The sequence below is a fragment of the Cucumis melo genome, chromosome 6 (genome assembly GCF_025177605.1).
Source record: "Cucumis melo cultivar AY chromosome 6, USDA_Cmelo_AY_1.0, whole genome shotgun sequence".
Lineage (NCBI taxonomy): Eukaryota > Viridiplantae > Streptophyta > Magnoliopsida > Cucurbitales > Cucurbitaceae > Cucumis > Cucumis melo.
Window position 1 is genome coordinate 31,123,842 of NC_066862.1, and position 15,820 is coordinate 31,139,661.

General features: G+C 33.8%; 4 protein-coding genes and 1 non-coding gene across 5 annotated transcripts; 3 read left to right on the plus strand and 2 right to left on the minus strand.

Annotated features, from left to right (window-relative positions):
* Positions 1-318: 318 nt before the first annotated feature.
* Positions 319-6,304, plus strand: LOC103491003 (probable protein S-acyltransferase 17). The gene is made up of 11 exons (XM_008450777.3): positions 319-528; positions 756-967; positions 1,755-1,848; positions 2,823-2,917; positions 3,017-3,184; positions 3,274-3,346; positions 3,462-3,514; positions 3,830-3,921; positions 4,012-4,064; positions 4,195-4,320; positions 5,624-6,304. Exons 2-11 carry the CDS (start codon positions 819-821, stop codon positions 5,897-5,899), a joined length of 1,179 nt encoding a protein of 392 aa, XP_008448999.1. The 5' UTR covers positions 319-528; positions 756-818; the 3' UTR covers positions 5,900-6,304.
* A 563-nt stretch (positions 6,305-6,867) lies between these two features.
* Positions 6,868-7,716, plus strand: LOC103491004 (uncharacterized). Its single transcript, XM_008450778.2, has one exon. It carries the CDS (start codon positions 6,953-6,955, stop codon positions 7,520-7,522), a length of 570 nt encoding a protein of 189 aa, XP_008449000.1. The 5' UTR covers positions 6,868-6,952; the 3' UTR covers positions 7,523-7,716.
* A 415-nt stretch (positions 7,717-8,131) lies between these two features.
* On the minus strand, positions 8,132-8,212 carry TRNAL-AAG (transfer RNA leucine (anticodon AAG)). Its single transcript has one exon. It is a non-coding gene; the product is annotated as a tRNA-Leu (tRNA).
* Positions 8,213-8,762: 550 nt separating this feature from the next.
* LOC103491005 (uncharacterized) lies at positions 8,763-10,277 on the plus strand. Its single transcript, XM_008450779.3, has 2 exons — positions 8,763-8,931; positions 9,267-10,277. The coding sequence occupies exon 2, from the start codon at positions 9,295-9,297 to the stop codon at positions 9,967-9,969; it is 675 nt and encodes a 224-aa protein (XP_008449001.1). The 5' UTR covers positions 8,763-8,931; positions 9,267-9,294; the 3' UTR covers positions 9,970-10,277.
* A 1,153-nt stretch (positions 10,278-11,430) lies between these two features.
* Positions 11,431-13,985, minus strand: LOC103491006 (subtilisin-like protease SBT5.4). Its single transcript, XM_008450780.3, has 6 exons — positions 13,299-13,985; positions 13,113-13,210; positions 12,774-13,019; positions 12,563-12,677; positions 12,205-12,418; positions 11,431-12,093 (listed from the first exon to the last, which is right to left on the minus strand). The coding sequence occupies exons 1-6, from the start codon at positions 13,983-13,985 to the stop codon at positions 11,552-11,554; spliced, it is 1,902 nt and encodes a 633-aa protein (XP_008449002.2). The 3' UTR covers positions 11,431-11,551.
* Positions 13,986-15,820: the final 1,835 nt, after the last annotated feature.

Below are 15,820 nucleotides of genomic sequence, written 5' to 3' on the forward strand. Positions count from 1 at the left end.
TGGGACGAGAACTAAAATTCAAACACCAAAATTAGTCAATTTTTTTTTTTTTTTTGTTATTTTCAAATATAGTAAAATTAACTAATATATTTACAAAATATCATAATCTATCATGATATAGAGAGAGTAGTCTAGTTCTTTTTTTTTAAGTTTTTTTTCTTTAAAAAAAAGTTATCCCTACCTAACCTACTTTTATCCCATTAAAAACCATCACTTTATTAAAAAAAAAAATACTTCCTTAAATTAAAAATAATTTCTTTTTCATTTATTTTATTTTATTTTAGAAACCAAAAGGAAAAAGAAAAAGAAAAAAGAAAAGATTTTTTAATTCTCCCCATTCAAATCTTCTCCATTTTGGGGCTTCAATTTTCAAAACAAAAATCGAGAAGAACCCAAAGGTTGAAGATTGATCACTGCATCAAGATCTTGGCCGGCCCGACGCTACCCCTTTTGATCCTTCCGTTAAGCTCCGTCTCTTCTCGCTACCTTGTTGATGCCCTTGTTCAATTCTCAAACCTCTTGATTTTTGTAAGCTGCTCAAGCATTCTATTTGCTTCCTCTTTTTAAGCTCCTTCAATAAATTTTCTGAATTATTTTGTTCTATTGATTCTATTATTTCAACTCGTTTTTTTCCCAATGTAAAAAAACCACCTTGTTTTTTTGTTTTTAGATTCTCGTTAATGGGTGACTTAATTTTCCGTTGGGTTGGTTTTTTGTTTGATCCTTCGTAATTGAGCTTCTTGTCTAATTAACAGGGATGTAGAGTAACCGAATTGATAAGGGAATCAAAATCAGCTTCTCTTTCAATTTCTAGTGCGATGGCTGTTCAATGGTTACTGTTATGTCATGGCTTTGTTACTCTTTTAGTGGTGGTCTCTTTCCTTTGTGGTCAATGGCCTATCTTTGAGGGCACTCCCATTCAACGTATTCACCATTTTATCACTTCTGGCGCCTACGATTATTTCTTGTAATTCTCTCTCTTATCTTTTCACTTTTTTTCTTAAGGTTAAAAGTGTGAATTTAGTTTCTATGTGCTGTGTTTAATTTCTCCTTGAACTCATTTAAGTTTTAATTATGCCATTTTGTTGTTAACATTGTTAACTAAAATGATTATGTGAACAGTTTATTGCACAAGATTAGACTAGCTTGACATGACAAGAAGAATGGATAGTTAGACAAAATAGTGTTACATGGTCAAGAGGAAGGGGTTTAATGTATTGATTGAAAAGAAGAGTGTGTGGTGTAAACTACTTCATTTTGTGTAGTTAATCTTCTTTTGCCATTTTCCTTTCATGTCAAATAAAGTAGTTCAAGTACTTGATCAGTTGACACTGCCAACAACAAAAACTACATAACAATCATGGATTGGCCTAGTGGGCAATAATTATCTTGAGTTTAAGAAAGGAGTTAGCCTTGAGTTTAATAAAGGAGTTGTAGAGAATGGGTTCAATCCATGATGGCCACCCATCTAGAATTTAATATCTTACAAAAAAAATTTGGCACCCAAATGTTGTAAAGTCAGATGGGTTATTAGTCAAGGGCCTGTAAGAAAGAGAGAAGAAAAATACACACTACAATTCAAAATTTAGAGATGTAGTTGAAACTTTTTAAGGTTTTGGGACAGCATAAATACAACATCTAAAGTTTATAAACTAAATCTATAGTTTAACCTTTTGTAGATCTATTTTGCGAACTCTGTAGTTTTATGCTAAATTTCCATTTTTTTTAAAAAGAAATTTTTGGTTCTAATGCAGACGATTTGTAGGATACGTATTTGGGTCAAAAGGAACTAATGCAGTTCTTGCGGTTGAAAGTTTCTGCTGCGACAGACCTAATCCAATCCTTCAGGTCTATTAATTATTTACTTTTTTGATAAGTTGAACGAACCAGGTTTTAATACACAAGCTGGTGTTATAACATTGTTGCAAAGTTTGGATCATTGGAACTTACATATGTTTTAGCTTCATGTTTATATTTAAGGAAATCATAATGCGGAGCAGAACTGGCTGCCATATTTTCCAATATATTATATAGAAAAATAATTTGCAAATAGTTTTTCCTTTGTACACCACCACTATACCACTTTTGTGTCATCAATAACTATAGCACTGTATCATTAAAATGTTGTTTCTTATAAAAGAAAAAGTATTGTGCCAGCATGCCGTTATACAAATGTCAAGTTCACCACTAACACACCTAACGTTAAGTTTATTGCATGTATACATAATTTAAAGCTTATCATTTATATAACGTTTACGTGATTCAGGTAAATTATAGTCATATCGAATACAAAATATATCAGTGATATACTATTTTGTATCATTAATAAAGTATATCACTGATATACCAATTTTATACATAATTGATAATATTTTATCATGTTATAGATCTGCTATTATCACAAACACTTATATTTATGCTTAGTTAGGAGCTTATGTCTTGGGTTATCTTTTGATTTCACATTAGAAAATAGTTTCTCCTGTTGCTGAGTTCTACTACTAGTTGTGGCATTAGTATGTCTAGTTTGTTTAACTTGTTTGTGTAATAAATTGGCCCAAGGTTACGGATGATTATGATAAGAAGATGGTTTGTGCGTGATTTAAAAACTGCCATATCTTTTGTTGGGGCCATTATTGATTATTTTCCATGTGTATCAGAAAGGGAAGTAGAAAATATTTCTTAGGGCGCTATCCTATAGTCCAAGTTTCTAAAGCTCTAGCATAAAGACATTTCCACTAACTTGAATATATTTAGGAAGGATACTGTTGTGCTCACTGCTCTGTTTCTGTAATTTTCTTTCATTCGACTTTTTTTTCTTGCAGGTTATTTATCTTGCCATTATTGGGGTTACCTATTACATTATTACGATGTCTACATTCCAATATGTCCCTGGTTATTATTTAAGTGGGATTCATAGGTAACTGTCCTAAAATCTTTACGTTTTTTGTTCTACTGTTTCACTATTTTGCAAGTAGACTTCCATCTTGAATGCCTTAGGCTTTTTGTGTTCTTGCAGGTATACAAGCTTTTTGGCTGTTACTGTTGGTGTTCTCCTCTTTCTATTAACCAGCTTTTCTGATCCAGGGACAGTGAATGCTGATAATGTAACTCGTTATCTGTCTGCTTATCCATATGACAACATTATTTACTCTGAAAAGGAATGTTCAACTTGCAAAATTCCAAAGTAAACATCTTTTTAATACAACTTAATAATTTAATAGTGTTCTGGCTTGTAATTATAATAATTCTTTTCCCAATTTTTCATTGTCTCAGACCTGCTAGATCCAAACATTGCAGCATATGTGATCGTTGCGTTGCACGTTTTGATCATCATTGTGGATGGATGGTTTGAATTACCTCAGTCCCCTACTTTTCACTACTTTCCTGATAGTGTCGTTTGTATAGTCTTAAGTCATTGAATTTTGGACTTTTGATACTTTGATGTTTTTTTGTCTTTGCAGAATAACTGTATAGGGGAGAGGAATACCCGGTATTTTATGGCCTTCCTTTTGTGGTAGGTGCTAGTTGAGTCCTGAGCATCTATATTGTATCAGCCTTGTTGGATGTAGTCAAATTTCAAATCTGGTCTTTAATGTTTGCATAAAGGTCAATGTTATAAGAATAATTTTAACTTCATTTTTTTCCAACTAAATGAAGTTGAAAATATTTGTTGTACCATATTATTTTGACTTTCGCTTTTTGGAATTTGAATGTACTGGTCATTTCATTCGCAAAACTTTAGATTCTTGCTACATTATGTTTCTGCTATGTTAGTGTTCTCGAGTCTTTCAATCACTATGCATTTTCTTCAATGTGTCATGTCTTACAGGCATTTCCTTCTTTGTATATACGGGACAGTTGCAATTGGACTAGTTCTTGCTGGACAATTAAAAGAACTAAAAGTTATTTATGTCTTGACGGGTAAATGTTAATTTACTTTAGCTTCTTTATTTTGTCTTCTGTTCAAGTAAACCTGAAACATGGCTATGCTTTTCCATATTTCTGATGCAGTTTATTATGGAATTGAAAATTCTTTCTCCAGTCTAGCTCCATATGTTGTACAAGTACGTACTTTTTTTTTCTTTCCTTCTCTGGATAAAATCAAACAAGTACTTTATGTTGATTCTTTGTTTATCTGTTTTGTTTGCGTTAATTATGCATTCTAGATAATTACTGTTGTTTGGCATGCAACAGTGGATTTTGGGCTCATACAATACTCAACTACTACTTATGGTGTTTCTCGCGATAGTATCCCTGCTATTAGGAGGCTTCTTTGGTTACCACGCCAAACTCTGTCTCACAAATACTACAACAAATGAGGTGTGTTTCTATTTTTTTTTCCATTTGCTCACTTTTTTATGATCGACGTCCAAAGAAACAGTAACTTTATTTACCCATGGTTCTAAAATGAAGGCCATACTTAATTTTAACTAGTCAATTGAAGATTGAAGAACTTGGATGCACTTGGGTTGTTTACAAGTTTTTATAGACCATTCTGTATTTTGATAGAAAATCTCTAAACGATGAGGGCTATACAGTGAGGCAGTATCCATCTGTAAGACTTTAGAAATTTAAGTTTAACAGCACTCTCAATAGGCGATCATGGGAGATGAGCCAAGTTTAGCCTCATTGCCCTTTCTCTAGAATAGGCTTCTAAAAGGCCAGAGATTTAGAGATGCCATTCAAGGGGAACCGTATCTACTTGATTGGCCAGCATTCAATAGTACGATTGAAGTGGTTGCCACCTTCTAGAATCAAAGAACTATCACAATTACGTCCCATAAATCTTGGTCTTTTATTTAGTTATTTATTTTCGATTTTTATTCATTTGATTTAATTAATTATTTATATTGAGGTTGACAGTAAAACGAGAGGCTGTTTTTTCAAGTTCAACTAGGTCAAGAGGCTGCGAGAGATGATCAAGGTGTTCCTTCATCCTCCTTTTCATGAGAAATGAATGTTATTGTGGCATGTTGGAGTGTGCAGTAATGAATGTTTGAAGGTCCTTAAGTGAGGTGTGATCCTGTATTGAGATTCAATGTTTTCCTTTGGGCATTGGGGGAAAGGAACATTAGATTTTTTTTTATTTTTTTTTTTTATTAGCAGCGAGGTTTTACTTTGGTAGATTGGAGGTTCTTTTTCTAGGTTGCCCCCCTTTCTATGGATTCTTCTTTGGTAGGTCCGTGTGTTCTTTCATTTTTCTTTAACCAAAGTTCGGTTATCGAAATAAATAATAAATAAATAAAACCAGATGACAGCACAAAATACTCTCATGACCTATAAAAAAAATCACAAGCTTCGTTTGAGAAGACGTGGGCAAAGAATGGAGACCTGCAGGGGATCTATCTAGTATGGAAGCCAAAGTTTATCCTCGTAAAGCCCAAAATTTTGTAACTCCTGGTTGGCATCCCATCCAAGTAGCTCGAATCAACTTTATCAAATACATGAATGGTGGTTTGTTGAATTTTTTTTTCTTACAGAACATTATTTTAAAAATACTTCTCAAACAAGTAGTAGGACTTTTTTCGTAGCTTGTACTGTTGCTTCAAATTTGATGACTTCCTGGTGTTTATCGACACCTTAAAACTGACCGGATTGTGTGACTTTTCTCGGGTATTGCTAGACTTTTAAGTGGCAAGAGTACCTTAGCTGGCAGAGGAAGGTAAATGAAGCCAGGGCAAGTGCAGCAGCCTTAAAAACAAGCATGGATGGTCTGAGTTCTGAAAGAAAGCCTCCAGAGAGCAAATGGAGAACCATTTTTCGTAGATCTCGACTCGAACAAGTGCAGGTTGTCAAGAATAATACTTATGATCAAGGATTGTTACACAACATTCATGAGGTTATTTTCCCTTTCTCATCAAGACCATCATTTTCACGAAGAAAACCAAAATCTGGCTGAAACTGCTGTAAATTAAAATGTTCTGTGATGTGATGAACCGTATTCAATGTAACCATCGATGGGTCGGTCCAGTCATGCTTGTTCTTCAGATTCGAAGGTCGATCACTCAGTTGGATCACTCATGAAGGAGGATGGCCCTTTGAAGATTGTACAATATATCCTCTTGCTTTTTGCATTCTCCATAGTTTTTTGTGGTAGGGATCTTTATTGACCTCCTAATTTTAGTTTCTAAGATTGTTGTGAATTTCTAAATGTTTCTACGTTAGTGTAAACTAGTTTAAAAAGTTTTGATTTCTAAGAAATTTATGAGCTTTGATGAAATGTAACCAGTCCGGTGAAATTATTGATTTGAATGAGCGAAAGTTTTCACCTAATTGAAAATCAAAGAGAACATGATTTCAATCATCTCAGAGGTGACTTAAGAAAAATATGTTCTATTTGATGTTTATGATATACAATTTTAGGATTGAAGATACGTAGTCTTAAGGAATAACCCTTTGAGACCTAATTGAGACCTAAGATCGTGGGTCTTTTATTACGAGGAGAATATTATTCAATTAAGTATTTATGTTTGAGCATTGTTTCAAACATATTCAAAATCTAGATCCTTTAAAAATATGAAATAAAACAATTTTTTAAAAAAGATATTCTAATGGAATAAATAGAGAAAAACACAATTCAAAAAAAATATATATATTTATATATATATATATATATATATGAATATTGAATCCATTTCATTCACAAATCTAAGATTCTAAAAGTCGTAATTCATATGCTGAACAACTCACACTTCTTTAAATTTTTCAAATGAGAATAATACATTTTGGAAAAGAAGAAAAGTCGCCGTTACATGTCGACTCAATAACGGTAAAAAGCAACGTTCAACATTTTCAGATCCTCTCCCAACGGCCAAAAAACTAGCCGTTGCGCATCCCAATCCCTATATCTTCTTCTTCATCTTCCCAATTCCCCCATTACCAATTCTCCAAACAAACTCAATCAAATATCTCCATTCTTCAAAGAGTCAAATTCCACATCTGAAAAACCAAGATGGGTTTCTCCATAACCTCAACCCCATCAACCTCAATGACCCGATCCCATTACCACACTCACAAGCTCTTCCTCTACACAAACTACATTCTCCTCGGCGCTGCCTCGAGCTGCATTTTCCTTACTCTCTCCCTCCGTCTCCTCCCTTCTCTCTGCGGCCTCTCCCTCATCTTCCTCCACATCCTCACCATTGCTGCTGCCGTCTCCGGCTGTGCCATGGCTGCCGCTTCCTCGACTCGATGGTTCGGTGTCCACATGGTGTTCACTGTCTTGACAGCGATATTCCAAGGATCGGTGGCAATGCTTGTGTACACAAGAACAGGGGATTTTCTGTTGGAGTTGAAATCTTATGTTAGAGAAGAAGATGGGGCTGTGATATTGAAATTGGCTGGTGGATTGAGTGTGGTTATGTTTGTATTGGAATGGGTTGTTCTTACTTTGGCATTCTTTTTGAGGTATTATGCTTTTGTGGAAGGTGATGGGAGTAATAACAATGGTGCGGCTATGAGAAGTGCTAAAGTTCAACAGGATGAGGATTTGAAAGATTGGCCATGGCCTTTTCAAGTTTAATTAATGTTTTTTTTTTTCTTTTTAGTGTAATTGGTTGAATCGATTTGTTATTCTTTGTTGGGAACTATATGATGTTGTGTATTTTTGTGTTGGTTTATTTATTGTAGTGGGGTTTGACAGAAAATGTGGAAATTTCTTAAGTGAAATGTTGGAGAATTTAATCTAATATTATGATGATGATGCTCTGTTCTTTTTATGATGATGTGATACTCTGTTCTCGGGAACTCTGTGTTTCTTTTGTGGATCTTCTATTCTTCTTGTGAATGATTGATAATGCAAAAAAGAATGAAGGCGTGTTCTTTGAAGAAAATTATTTTTTAAAAACTCTAAATTATTATTATTATTTTTTCTTCTTCTAAGTACTGATCAAACTACGATTTAGTATAAAAAAAAATGAGTACTAAATTTTGTAATAAAAAAATCTTTCTAATATTGAAAAGGTAGGCTTTCTAATTTTATTGTAGGGAAAATTAGAAGGATCAATAGAAAAATCTTCAAAATAATTGAGAGAAAAATCTTCAAAAAGAAATTTAAAATGGCAACTTCTCACAGATCTAATCACAGTAGATATAAATTTTTTTAATAAAGCTCAGAAAAAGAAAAAAGGATTGTTGAGAGTGGGATTTGAACCCACGCCCTTTCGGACCAGAACCTTAATCTGGCGCCTTAGACCAACTCGGCCATCTCAACTTTTTGTTAATCAATTAAATACCAAATTAGTTCTTAGATTCTTTTTTCTCTTTTTCCGTTCTAGTTTTTCTTCAACAACAAAAGGCTTAACTATATTCTATATAATAAAATTACATCTAGAGGCTAAATTGTTAACGTAAAAAGATTCATATCTATTAAAAAGTCTTAAAACTTTGTGCTCCATAAAATTTATCTTACGCATAAAAGAAAATAAGCATTGATATTTGTATGTTTCCGAAGATAAAAGAGATATCAAGTTTAAATTTTTTTCTTAAAAAATATCAATGGAAATCGATATTTTATCTATACTTTTAGGTAAAATTACAACTTTAATCCATTCATCAACCTCGTTTCGAGGTAGGGTATTTTTCAAATTTCATTTGAAATATTATCGTCCCGCCATGGATAACCAAGGCCCATCAATCAGCCTATCCAGCCCAACGGCCCAATTCCACTTGATTTTTTCTCTCTTTTCTTCTTTTAATAATTGAAAATAATAATAATAATAATAATAATAAAAAAAAAAAAACAAATGAGAAATAATAATAATAATAATAATAATGAAAATGGTTAAACCCTAAAGCCACCTCATTCCTTCACCCTACATCTTCGCAATCTCTTCTCCTCTTCCTCTCACCACTTCAGGAACCGCCGCCGCCGCTGCCGTTGCCGTCGCTGTTCTCCTTTTTCACGAGTTTTCTACCCTCTCTCCATCTCAGGTATTCCATTTATTTCCCCATCTTTCACTTCCAACTTGTATTGCTTGCAATGGATGAACCTCTGCAAACTTTAGTTCCATAGCAACCGATTTTAAAATCAATCGTTTTCCAGTTTTTCCTGATTTTAAATTGGATTATACTACCCTCGAATCCGGTTCTCTTATTGACGCAATGTTACTCGTTTGTAGTTGATAGTAATTTTACTTGAATTCCTTCTCACGTTCCCAGTAAGGCACTTTTGAAGTTCATTCTGATTGAGCCTTTTCATATATGCATAATATAGTGACATCTTACCTATATTTTGTTACTTAATTGAAGATTTTGGGTGTTTTCAGTGTGGAAACTCAGCTCAATTATTCCATAATGCAATCAACCGAAGCTTCCACTTCCATGGAAGTGGAAACAATTTCAACTCAAACAAAAGATGTAGTTAGCACATTACCTCCAAAACCACAGTTTGATCCTCTAAAGCCTCATGAAATGAATGATGGTCGAGTTCAGTTCCGAAAGGTCTCCGTTCCACCCCATCGTTATTCCCCTCTAAAGAAAGCATGGATGGAGATTTATACGCCAATTTACGACCAGATGAAAATCGACGTCCGAATGAATCTCAAGGCACGGAAAGTGGAGTTGAAAACCAGAGCAGACACACCCGACATTAGTAACTTGCAGAAGTGTGCAGATTTTGTTCATGCTTTCATGCTTGGTTTCGATGTTATTGATGCCATTGCACTCTTACGTGTTGATGAACTCTATGTCGAGTCTTTTGAGATAAAAGATGTTAAAACGTTGCGAGGCGAGCACTTATCCCGAGCCATTGGTAGATTGTCTGGTAAAGCTGGTAAGACAAAGTTTGCCATCGAAAATGCCACAAAGACGAGGATAGTTATTGCAGATACTAAGATTCACATATTAGGATCCTTTGCAAATATCAAGATTGCTAGGGATTCTCTTTGCAGTCTCATTTTAGGGTCACCTGCTGGAAAAGTTTATTCAAAGCTAAGGGCAGTTACTGCCAGATTGGCAGAAAGGTTTTGATCTTTCATGGTGATTATAGAGTAAGTTAAAGTTTTCTCATGATAAATGATTTTTGCATACACTAGTTGTTTGAGGAAGAGGAGTGTATAGCTTTGTCAAAAAGCTTATGCGCTGAAGTTTTGTCGAAAACATTGATCGATACACAATCTGGGTATCAGGTGATTCTTGGCCTTTGCTGGTGTTATTTTAACGTAGATATGTTTGATTAATTGAAGGAAACATTGGTGTCCATCTGAGTCTATTTATAAAGTGTGAACTATTTTATGAGAGAAAGAAAGGATTGATTGATTTTTTCCTGTTTAACACAACTGGGTTTCTTTCAAATTGATTGATTTTTCATTAGTCGTTTCAATGTGTTTGATAAGTATGGGAAATTGGCATGGTCATCTATAGACACAATGTTAGAACCCAAATTGTCGTTAATTTGAGGAAATAATTTTGATTTCATCTTTAGTTTGATTATAACTTACCATAGCAGGAGAGATATGAATTTAATAACACGGGCATTCCTAATGTAATAGATTTATAATGTAGTCCGATAAAAAATCAGATGTAATGTAAGTGAAAAAATAAGTTTTCAGTCATGTTAATTACGTTCCAGCTTTTCGAAAAACCCTTCTTAAGAACTTCTTAGTAATTGATAACCACGAAGTTTATACATTTCATAATATCCATAAATAATCCTTATTCATAAGCTAGTATTAACCTTCTCTTTTTCTTTCTTTCTTTACTTGCAAATTGTAGGTATTTAGGGGCTGTTCTTTTACAATGACCTTTAACAATCATACTCACCCTAGAGAACGTAATAGGATGTACTATTTATACGATAACTTAACTTTATGTTGTGGAACCATATTACATATTGATAATACAAAAAACGAGTCGAATCAATATAGATATTCAAACTTAATGGAACGAGAGAGTATGAGATGAAAAAAGAAACTTTTTAGAATTTATTGTCTTTTAAAACAAAAATAAAATAAAATAGTAAAATCATATCTTGATTGGTTCCAAAATATTTCTTTTCAAATATATCCTTTCATCCAAAATCAAACATATAAATAGAGCTGTATTTTGGATAGTTGCCTTTACTAATACATAGGATTTTTATCGTTCAAAATAGTTTAGCAGTGTCTCATATAGAATCGATATCATAACCAAAACAAGACTTTTAAAAACCAGTCATTGACATCTCTAGACCATCAATTTTGTACTAGAACACACGGGTCAACATAAGGTTTGGAAGATTTCTATAGATACTATTAATTTTTATTTTTTAAAAAATGATTGTTTGTTAAGAAAAAATAAATAGTCATTTCTTTCGACAAAAAAAAATTGAGCATATATAAACCTAAGAACAATAGGTCGAAATTATTCCTTATTTTCACTCTTCATTTTCGTTCGATCTCAATCGAGTTTTCATCATAAAAAAGCTCAATCAAAAAATCAGTGATTCGAATATATCGAAAAAGAAATCAAAGTTTTGTCCTTAAAAATATTTTATCCATCAAAGATGAAAATTTTGTGTTATTTGGAATTAACCTAAATTCATCTTTTAAGAAAGAAAGAAAAAAAGTTATATTCATTCTCCTAAATTCACAACAATTGAGCTCCTAACATGGTGATTGAAATCAGTCCATACTAATTCCCCAAACACATAACCTTCTTGCTTTCCCTTTCCACTTCTTTTTAACAACACCTTGAAGCTTTTCTCTTCATCCATAGCTGTAAATTCCAATATTCTTGGCTCAACAATGATTGAAACTTCCAATGGCGTCTTCACTCTAGCAACATACCTCCCTGGACTTCCCACATTCTTCAATTTTCTATTGATCGCCACAGGACCCATTTTCAGATTTGTAACTGAGATCGATGGGTAATTCAAATCCGTCACTTTGAATGATTTATCACAAATAAAGTTCTTCTTTGATATTCTTTTGATTTGTTTTGTATTGTAGCCTCTAGCACATAAGAAATTGAGGTAATCGTCGATTGTAATGTCGTAAACTAGCCCAGGGTCCATTGCACTGTTTGGATTTACATGTCCGGCACCATATGCTAATGGGTTTGCTTCGAGTCCTCTGTGGTCTACTATTGGATTGAAATTGTTGTCTGTTGTTTTGGCTGCATAGATGAAATTGATTGAAAGTTGTTTAGTTTACGGAAAGAAGGATATAGGAGAGATGGAACTTTGCTTTTTGTGTTTTTGATTTGATTGTTTGATTGAACATGAACCTGTTGTCATGATTGCAGATTTAATGGCCGCTGGACTCCATTTGGGGTTTAGGGTTTTGAGAAGGCCTACAATGCCAGCAACATGGGGGCAGGCCATGGATGTGCCAGAATCTACTTTAAAAGGAGATTGACGATCGTCCAATGGTGCTTCTGTCAATGGTATGCCGTCGGGGTAAGCCGCCAGTATATTCACACCTGGTGCTGTTATATCAGGCTGATAAAACACAACAACATATGATTATATTGATCGTGGTTGTCACTTGTCATCATGGTTTTCTTCTTTAAGATTAATTCACCTAGATTTGAACTTATGAATTATTAACTGAAACATTTTGTAACACATTGAGAAAAGGAAAACCTTAAGGATCGACTCCTCTATTGTATTGGGGCCTCTTGATGAGAAATCAGCCACTACTGCGGATGGTGTGATTTCCAGTTCTGTCATCACAGAACTGATGTAGGCCTTTGGTCTCCTGATCAAAGTAGTTGTTATTATGACTTAAAACCTGTAGAATGACAAAATATTTATGAACAATCTTGAGAAGTGGTGGGGAAATATAGGGGAATACTTGGTAGAATTGATGTATTGGAAGATAGATATGCTGTCATCGTAGGTTACATGAGAAGCTGGTAGGACATGTGAATCAGTTATAATTGCATTCCCACTATCCTCATCGTTTTCCACGATCATTCCAACAGCCCCTGCCTTGGCAGCTACATAGCCCTTAGATACTCTTGAAAGACCTCCTCGAAGGCAAACCACAATCTTCCCTGCTAACTTTTTGGGATCAAGTGAGCCCTCGTCACAAACTTCTCTGCAATAACTCATTTATGCATTGTTTAATTATTCATTCCCAAAAATCTAGGAAAAAAAGGAATCGAATAAATGTTTATGCTTATATACTCACGCATCACTAACGGAGACATTTTTGGCTTTTGCATCCACAGCATTGATTAAAGGGTAGAACTTGTTAACTGGCAGCACCTTAGAAGAAAAGCTTGTTCCCTGGTTTAGGCAATTTAGAGATAATTAAGATAAAGAATATTGTTCATATGGAGTTTTTCGACTTTTGAATGCATTGAATGTGAGTTACCTTGAATTTCTTCTTATTTCCCAGGATCACAAAATTGGTGAAACCTCTATCAGTAGTACTAGCTCCAACAGTTAGGATCCATGGCGATACATTTGATACAGTCCCAGGAGTTGGTCCCACGTTCCCAGCGGAAGAAACAACAACAATACCTCGCTCAACTGCATGGAATGCTCCTACAGAGAGTGCATCACTAAAGAACTCTTTGGGCTCTCCACCAACAGAAATCGAGATAACATCAACGCCATCGTCAATTGCAGCTTCAAAGGCAGCTAAGGTATTTGGGTCCATACACTCATTGGCTTCGTCTGGCCAACAAACCTTATAGGACGCAACACGGGCTCTAGGGGAGCCACCTTTGACCGTACCATTGCCCAATCCCAAAACATTAGCTCCAGGGACAAAATTGCCACCAGCTATTGACAAAGTGTGGGTTCCATGTCCTACATTGTCTCTTGAAGAATTGAAGGTATCAGCAAGTTCACCATAGCCTATGTTGAAGAATCTTGCTCCAATCAATTTTCTGCATTTAATGTAGCCATTTTTGAATTTGCTACTTATAATAGAAAGAGAAGAAAAAAAAAACTGAGATAGGACATGAATCTCTTGACCTATTACAACGGAACTTGGGGTCGGCATCACTTTGACAAGTTCCCATCCACCTTGATGGAATAGGTCCATACCCTTCATCACTAAAGCTTTTAGATTCTGGCCAAACGCCTATGATCTCAATTACATGAACAGTGTTAGGGGCGTTTGTTCTTCGAAAGTGCATATTATCAGAACGTTAAAATGTTTGGAATTATATATATTCTGTTTCATTTGATAACTATTATTTGTTTTGTAGGACTATTTTTTAGGATATTTGAGTATATTTGAATGTGTGTTTGTCTTGTAGGATTTCTATTCGGGAATATCTATTTACGGATTTTTCACTAATGTCAAATACTATTAATTCATTTATAATTAATTAATTAATATAATAAGTTGAACTTACATAACAAAATTTATTTTTATTTTTCAAAAATTAATATAGTGTTATTATTTTATTTGTCAGTTTTCAACAAAATAATATATTAGCTTGAGATATTTATAAAATTATATATCTATTATTAATTTATATTTAAATTTGAATATCTTTTTTAAAAAGATAAAACAACTCCAATATAATCAACAAAAGTAGTGGATTAGGTAGGTATAAAATGTTTATTTTAATTATAAAATTAAAATAAACAAACATGAAATTTGTATTTATATGTTTATGTGAAAAAAAGAATATTAAAAAAGTAAAAAGAGGGTGTCGAGAATCCCAAAAACCCATGTTGCAGGAGGCCGACATCCAAAACTCTCAAGATATCCTCTATGAGAGCATCCTAGATGTCCAAAAAATTTCTCTCGAGCATGTTGCATTACCGCAAAACAAATGTGGTATTATAGAAAACCATTTTTGGATTCCCTTGAAGCAAGCAATCCCTTAAAGAAAAATATATCAAAAATAGGGATTTGAAGAGTAAGAATAGAAGAAACCTGTGTCGAAGTTAGCTATGATTATATCTTCACCAAACCTCGTAACGTTCCAAATGGAGTTGGAAGTTGGAATTTCTTCATGTTTTTCTACTCCAAGAAATTTCCATGATTGTGTTGTATGTAATTTTCTTGATCGACTTTCGAAAACCGAAACGACATGTGGAAATTCTGCCATATATTTGAAGTCAACATCAATCTTGAGTTTCTTTTAACAAAAAGGCACCATATCTTACTTGTTTAGAAATGTCGAAACTTTACTTGCAAGATCTGTTGCTTGTCTTTCATCAAGCATCGCAACAAACCCATTGATGTTTTTGTTGTATGAGTACAAAATAACTTCTTTGGCTAACTTTTTGCTGCAGATTGATTCAAGAAAAACAAAAATATGAGATTGAACTATGCAAACTCAACCAATGGCTTGAAATCCTCTTCACCTTCCCAACGCAGATCCCAACAAATCATAATGAGATGTTGTTGCGCGTCGATGATCCAATGGGGAAGTACTCCAACCATGAGAATGTGATCCCAAATAAACGATGTAAGGCTACACGAGAAAAAGAAATCTCTCTAAATCAAAAAATAAAACGAGTCAACCAAAAATGGGAAACAAAATGATGATACAAGGGAAGTGATTGCTTGCCTTTTTGGTGGCAATGGTGGAAGTTTGTAACAAAGTGAGAAGAAGAAATATGAGAAGGACCATTGGAGAAAGATTGAAGAAACCCATGATTTCTTTTTTGATTGATTTCAAAAAATTTGGCATTGTATTTGTAGTATCTAAATTTAGATGTAAATTAAACATTGAATTGTTTCTTTTGCCCATGATTAGTGAAAAAGGTTGTCCTTTTTCTCTTTTGTAGTTTTCTCATTTTAAGACAATACAGATAAGATAATACAAATGGTTAATTAAAGTTAATTACAACCATTTTATTTTACTATCAAACTAATAATAACAAATAAAGTTTGTACTAAAAAAAATCTTCATAATTTTGTGATTA